Raw genomic sequence first — 7,974 nt, forward strand, 5'->3', positions numbered from 1 at the left:
TCCTATAGTAGAAAGGGTTATTATTATCATCATCACCATTGGCATCATGATCATGATCATCATTATTATTATTATTGAATATCTTCTCTCTCTTGTTTGTTTTAGTCATTGGCCTGTGACCTCAGCTGGGGCACTATCTTGAAGGGTTTAGTTGAACAAATAAACCTCACTACCTACTTTTATCAAACCATTAAGTTATGGGGATACAAACAAACCAACACTAGCTGTCAAACGGTGGGGAGGGCCAATACAGACACAAAGACACACACTTATATGTATGCATACAATGGGCTTCCACACAGTTTCCATCTATCAATTCCACTCACAAGGCATTGGTTAGCCTGGAGCTATGGTAGATGACACTTGCTCAGGGTAACAAGCGAAGGGACTGAACCCAAGATCAAGTCATTGCAAAGCAAGCGTCTTAACTGCATTGCTGTGCCTGAACCTATAATAAATAATATAAAACAAATACAATTAATATTTGAAAATAAAATCTTGAAACATTATGGGAAAAGAAATTTTTTGATCAATGTTTTTTTGAGTGTCAAAGAAATAAAATATCTTTAAATAATTTTCACAGAAATTTTTTTTATTGCAGATTTGATAAGTTTTGCAAGAATAAATAAATAAATAAATAAATAAAATGTAATTTATTTACATAAAACTTCAATGAAATATTTAATTTCAGAGTTGTATAGTTTGTATGAAGCATTACCTGATATAGATGTTTTTAATTTTTTTTTTCTTTGTGTCAAAACAATGCAAGTCAACGGTTTGTACTGTTACCTTATATTTCAATATTTTGGGTTTAGGACCCCTTCTTCAGGAAATCTTTGAAGATCAGCTCACAATACCATATCTCCAAAGATTTCCTGAAGAAGGTGTCCAAATCCTGAAATACCAAAATACAAGTACAAAGCACTGATACACATTGTTTTGGCTTAGAAAAATGAAAATTAAAAACATTTATATGATTCCAGGTTTCAATAAACAGAAAAAAAGTTATCTTGTAAGATCTACTTCCTCAGTTGTTCATGGAAAGCAAAAATATATAAACAAGTAAAGTAAAATGTAATTTTTACATTTCATTTCCAAAATAAATAAATTCTTGTGTTTTTGTGCAAGAATACTCAAAGACAGATTTCCAAAACAACTTGTGACCAATATAATATTTATAGACACACACAGGTATCAGGAATTACTTCAGTTACCATTTCATAAATTATATTGTTTCAAATGCAAGATACTTTTTTAGAAATTCGGGTAATGGCAACTTACTAATTTTTAGTAATAGATTTGGCATTAACAAATTCCTCATTAAAAACCGTATTGAATTCTTCAAGGGGAGTGGCTTCTTTCCTAATTCTTCAAAATACTCTTTCTCTTCTTGAGAGAACTCTCTACAACGATCAATAGCATAGAGATCAAAAAGACTACAAGCTTCCATGAGAAGTTTAAGAAGTTTCTCGTTTTTAGAAATTTTATCAAAATAATGCAAGACTCCAAAAGGATTTTTCTTCCTCACAACTGTTGTAAAACCACCAAAGTGAACTATGGCACCATGTTGAATCAAGTTGAGAATAACATCATAACTGATAGAATCTTGGTTCCTAAGGTATTCAACAATTGGTGAAAAACAAGGAGCAATGTAATTAATAATATCTGCATGTTTGTTTGGATTGGCACCAGCTTGAAGTAATAAGTTTATTATTTCTCTTTGGTTTATTGTATTTGTTGCTGCACAAGCCATCATCAGGGCCGTGCAGTTGTCATCAGTAACTTCATCGACATCAATTGGAAATAAAAGAACTAGTTCAACTAAATCTTCTCGGTCTGTAAGGACAGCAGTATGTAGGGCATTATATTTATAGTTAGGAAATTTTGATGTTCTTGCATGATGTAACAATAAAGTTCTTGCAATGGTTCGGTTTCCAGCCTCAATTGCAAAATGCAAAGCTGTTTTCTGCTCAAATCTCTCAGGACATTGTAAATTGACATCAGCACCATACCTCAATAGCAGACGAGTAGCAAAGATTTCATTTTCTTTTGCTGCTTTCATTAAGGGGCTGACACCACATCGGTTTATCGAGTTTGGGTTGGCACCATACTGAAGCAAGAGATCAAGGCATTCAATATTCTGAAGTGGCACAAGATTTATTTCAAAACCCATGAAATATCTGCGATTAGCTTTAGCACCATTCTCCAAGAGAAGTTTTACTATAGCTACATGGTTGTTTTCTAAAGCTAAATTTATTGGCTCAATTGTTAAATCTTCTAAGACTGTCAGTGGTGTTGGACCGGATGCATCATTGGTCACAGCTGGTGAACTTTGCTCATTCCTTGTATTTAATTCACTTTGGTTTTGTCCTTGATCTTGATTTTCATTTTGGTCTTGGTTTCCATTTTGGTCTTGGTCGTCAGTCAGAGAAGTTCTAGGTTGTTTAGGAGTATATTCATGAGCTTCAATGTTGATTTTGGCCCCACATCTTATCAAGTATTTCATGCTCTTCAAGTGACCTTTTCGTGCACATAGATGAAGAGGTGTGTAACCAACGTCATCCCTTGCATTGATGTCAGCTCCATATTTTAACAAAATTCGAATAATATCTGTATTGTCAGCATAGGAGGCATAATGAATAGGTTTCAGACCACGATTCACATTTCCATTGACATCACCACCGTATTTTATAATAATCTCTACATCTGCTACAGGTGCATCATGGGTAATAGCTTCTGCTAAAAGCCTCTGCACTGATTTTCTGTGCAACTCCTCCTCTTCAGCAGAAAGTTTTCCACGTTTCCGTCTTTCCTTGTTTTCTTCAGATTTGTCTTTAGTTGTGTTTCCATTCTCCTGTAAGTTCCAAACAGAGAAAACTATATTATAAAATACAATAAAAATATTTTACAAAGAAGCCAAAATCAAAATTATAAATTAACTGCTATGATTTAAATGCAACTGATACTAGATCTGGCAAAACAGTTAAAATTATCAGCACACAAGTATAGGTGTAGATGTGCAGTTAAGAAGCTTGCTTCTGAACTACATTGTTTTAGGTTCAGTCACACTGCACTTTAAGCAATAGTCCAAGATAACCAAAGCCTGGTAAGTGGATTTAGTAGACAGAAACTAGAAAAGAAGTTTGTCATATGTGTGTGTGTAAGTGTAAAAGTGTGTGGTTTCATGATCGTAGGGTTGTGAGTTTGATACCTGGCAACATGTTATGTCCTTGAACTAAACACTATATTTCACATTGATCCAGCCAACTCAGCTGAGAAAAATGAAGAGTACTTGAAATTCAAAGGGCCAGCCTTGTCATATTCAGTGTCATGTTGAATCACCCTGTGAACTATGTTAAGGGTACAAGAAAATTTTTGCGAATTTGTGTTCTACACACAGGAATTCATAAGCCTATGCAAAAAAAAAATGTTTTTTTGATTTTTTTAAAACTTAAAACAGTTCTTTGAATTAAAAAATTTTTTTTTTTTTTCAAATTCTTTTTTTAAATCAAAGTTTAAAATGTGGACAGACCAAATTCTTTGTATAAATCCCAGCAATAGATCATTAAATGTGTTTATGGGGAGAAAAATATTGGAAGACATCAATAGAAGTTAGAGTGACAAAGAAACAGGGAAGGTAGGCGGTCATGAGATGTGCTAAAAATAACAACTAAAAAGACCTTAAATCATACAAAAAAAATTCTTTGGTTTTTGAACAGTCATATGAATTCCCATATGTAGAATACAAATTCAAAAAAATCTTGTGAAAATTCCAAAAAATAAAAACGTTATGAGAGGTTATACAGAGTTCCCAAACCAGAATTCTGCCAATGTATGTTGAATTAAGATATATAATTAAGGAGACTCATGAGTGATAAATTATGTTGAGGAGTTAAGACAGTTTAGCTAAATTAGCAGAAACAAACTGTGGTCTTTGAGAAGCTAGAATGACAGTCACTCATAGCATAACTCCTAGTACAGTCACTGAGAAAACAATAGGTATGTAGCTTGAAAAAGGTGGCGAGCTGGCAGAAAAGTTAGCACACCGGACGACATGCTTAGCAGTATTTCGTCTGCCGCTACGTTCTGAGTTCAAATTCCACCGAGGTCGACTTTGCCTTTCATCCTTTCGGGGTTAATAAATTAAGTACCAGTTGCACACTGGGGTCAATGTAATCGACTTAATCCCTTTGTCTGTCCTTGTTTGTCCCCTCTATGTTTAACCCCTTGTGGGCAATAAAGAAATAAGAAATGTTAGCATGTTGGACGAAATGCTTAGCGGTATTTCATCTGTCTTTATGTTCTGAGTTCAAATTTTGCCAAGGTTGAGTTTGCCTTTCATCCCTTCAGGGTTGATAAATTAGGGACCAGTTGCGTACTGGGATTGATCTAATCGACTCCCCATCCCCCAAAATTTCAGGCCTTGTACCTAGAGTAGCTTGAATCCTGTTGATGAGATTGTTGTTCTCCTGTGACAAACACAACAATGTTTAGCATATTCACATTCAAATCTGCCACAACATATTAAGAATAAATATGTGGGTCATTGTTTTGATTCTCACTGTTCACCAAGGATATAAAGATTAGTTATTGTTTGGCTTATATCAGCATGGATCAGCAAACAGTTTGTTTGCTGAAATTATAAACACAGCCATACATTATGGTTTAGACTCATTGGTCCAGGTGCTTCTGACTAATGAGACCCAACATGGTTCAAACACTGCTATCCCAGAGTCTCTTGTACTAATGAACCAAATGTGTTAGGAAAACACTAACATCATAAAGGAGAAGTTATTTCTCCTGTGGTGTACAAAACAGTGATTAATATATTCAGTTTGAAATCTGATGGAATATACTAGTTTAAAATTTTGGCACAAGGCCAGCAAATTCAGGTAAGCTGATTACATTGACCTCAGTGTTCAACTGGAATTTATTTTATCGACCCTGAAAGGGATGAAATGCAAAGTTGACCTTGACAGAATTTGAACTCAGAACATAAGACAGACAAAACGCCATTAAGCATTTTGTCCAGCATGCTAACAATTCTGCCAGCTCACCACTTTTTTAATAATTCTTTTTACTATAGGCACAAAGCCGGAAATTTGAGAGGAGGGGCTAGTCAATTACATCAATCTCAGTACTCAACTGGTACTTATTTTATCGACCTTGAAAGGATGAAAGGCAAAGTTGACCTCAGTGGAATTTGAACTCAGAATGTAAAGATGGACAAAATGTTACGAAATATTTTGCCCAACATATTAATGGTTTTGCCAGCTCGCCATCTTAATCTAATGGAATATATTAAGAATAGATATGGAAACCATTACAATTTATTAATTGTTTACCAGAAATAAAATACTACTTGAAAATCAACTTCTTTTCAGAAAAAACAATTTGTCAGTAAAATGGAAGCACCTACTCCAAATATATTTGCTGATTATTTACTGAATATATTTCAGTTTTCAAAGAGTTTCATCATGTCCTTGTGTGTTGTTGTTGTTGTTGTTGGCACTCCGTCGCTTACGACGTCGAGGGTTCCAGTTGATCCGATCAACGGAACAGCCTGCTCGTGAAATTAACGTACAAGTGGCTGAGCACTCCACAGACATGTGTACCCTTAACGTAGTTCTCGGGGATATTCAGCGTGACACAGTGTGACAAGGCTGACCATTTGAATTACATGCACAACAGAAACAGGAAGTAAGAGTGAGAGAAAGTTGTGGTGGAAGAGTACAGCAAGGTTCGCCACCATCCCCTGCCGGAGCCTCGTGGAGCTTTAGGTGTTTTTGCTCAATAAACACTCACAACGCCCGGTCTGGGAATCGAAACCGCGATCCTATGACCGCGAGTCCGCTGCCCTAACCACTGGGCCATTGCGCCTCCTGTGTGTGTGTTGTAAGAGATAACTAATTAAAGAGGAATACTCAACCATTAAAAACTGCCACAAAAAAACTGTTCAACCCATGACAGCATGGAAAAGTATTAGATGTAAAACATTGGTAATGATAATGATGATGGTGGTGGTGGGGGATGGCAATGATGATGGAATGGGGTGAATGTAATGATGATGATGAGGAGGAGGAGGATGACAATGATGATAAATTTGGTTATTGTTGTTAGTCCTGATCAAGTGAACTTATGATCAAAGGTGATCCAGCCATGATGATCACATCTTTTAGTCAGACACAACAGATCCACTATCAGTTTCAACAAAGAGTCAGACATCCAGTTGTTCAATCAACTCAGTGTTGGACTCATTAAATTAACATGTAAGTGGCTGAGTATACCATGTACACGTGTACTCCTTAGTGTAACTTCCAAGTCAAATCGCTATGACCCAAAATATGTCAAGGCTGGGTCTTTAAAATACAGGTACAAATCATGTGATGGGTTTCCACACAGTTTCCCTCTACCCATTTTCACTCCCAAGGTTTTGGTAGACCTAAGGATCTAGTAAAGATACTTATCTATGATGTCACACAGTAGGATCAAATATAGGACCTCCAACAAGGCCTGCATCCATAGGGTTGGGAACAGCAAGGTGCAGGCGGTGCAAGTGCACCCCTAAAATTTTTGTGGGACAATGAAAATGCTTTGAACATCATCCTGAAAAACTTCATCACCAAAATAAACAAGTGCAGAAACATTTTTGGACTGATTGGAAACATTACTTTTTCCATTATTGGATTTATTTGATTTGATTCATGTCCAAATATTATAATAATAATAATTATTATTATCATTGTACCTGTATATAAGATGGCTAGCTGGCAGAATCATTAGCATTGTACCTGTATATAAGGCGGCGAGCTGGCAGAAACGTTAGCAAGCCGGGCGAAATGCTTAGTGGTATTTCATCTGCCATTATGTTCTGAGTTCAAATTCCGCCGAGGTCAACTTTGCCTTTCATCCAATCCTTTCGGAAGTCAATGTACCAGTTGATCTCTGGGGTCAGTCAATCTAATCAACTTATCCTCTTCCCTGAAATTGCTGGCCTTGTGCCAAAATTTGAAATCATTATCGCACTTGTGATTGGTTTGATATTAAGACTGAAAAAAAAAAAAAAATATGGCTTATAAAATATTTTGGACCTGGGTTTGCATCCACCAAGCAAATTTCATTCCTGTACTTATGCCTGTATCTACTGTTTAGATATGACATATCTAAGAGTACTTCATACAATGTATCCGTCTGCTTTTTTCTTTTTAAAAACAGTAGGGTGATATTTGAAAGGAATTTGGCTGATATTTCTAACAGTTAGGATAACCATGTGCAGGAGGTTATGAGACCATTTTGGCACAGCTGTTTTGTTGCCACTTATCTGGCATCACCAATTCAACACTGACTTATTTGGCATTGAATGTTTCTCATATTCTAATATTTCTCTCTCTCTCTCTCTCTCTCTCTCTCTCTCTCTCTCTCTGTTTATCATCATCATCAACATTTAACATCCATTTTCCATGCTGACATGGGTTGGACAACTTCACAGAATCTAGCAAGGCCAAGAGTTGCACTGGGTTCCATAGTCTGTTTTGGTTTGGTTTCTACAGCTGGATGCCCTAACCTTAACCCTAACCCTTCCTAATGCCAACCACTTTAACGGAGTGTACTGGGTGTTTTTTATGCAGCATCATCATCAGGGCATTTTGTATGGCATCTTGGTTTTTGCGTACAAGCATATTTGTTTGTGTGTTTAAAAAGAAAGAAACTGTTTATATCAATCATGTTCAATTAATAAATTGTAATGTCTCTCTCTCTCCCTCACTCTTTCTCTCTCAATCTCTCTGCTTCTATGCGTGAGCATATTTCTCTTTATATGTATGAGAGGAGGAAAAGTGTTTCAGATGTCAACTGTGTTCGATTAATAAATTGTAAAGTCTCTCATTCAGTCTCACTCTATTCATGTGTTATATTTCAGATGTGTGTGTGTGTGTGTGTGTGTGTGTGTGTGTGTGTGTGTGTGAGTGAGAGAGA

The 7,974-nt window shown here is 36.1% G+C and overlaps 1 protein-coding gene across 1 annotated transcript in view; it reads right to left on the bottom strand.

The window, feature by feature from the left end:
- Positions 1-571: 571 nt before the first annotated feature.
- Positions 572-7,974, bottom strand: part of LOC106879070 (putative ankyrin repeat protein RF_0381) — a 15,653-nt gene continuing 8,250 nt past the window's right edge. The window contains exon 2 of the mRNA XM_014928498.2: positions 572-2,854. Coding sequence (XP_014783984.1) covers positions 1,226-2,854 — 1,629 coding nt within the window. The 3' untranslated portion in view covers positions 572-1,225. The remainder of the gene's footprint in view (positions 2,855-7,974) is intronic.

Source organism: Octopus bimaculoides, chromosome 21 (genome assembly GCF_001194135.2).
Source record: "Octopus bimaculoides isolate UCB-OBI-ISO-001 chromosome 21, ASM119413v2, whole genome shotgun sequence".
NCBI classification, from domain to species: Eukaryota; Metazoa; Mollusca; class Cephalopoda; order Octopoda; family Octopodidae; genus Octopus; species Octopus bimaculoides.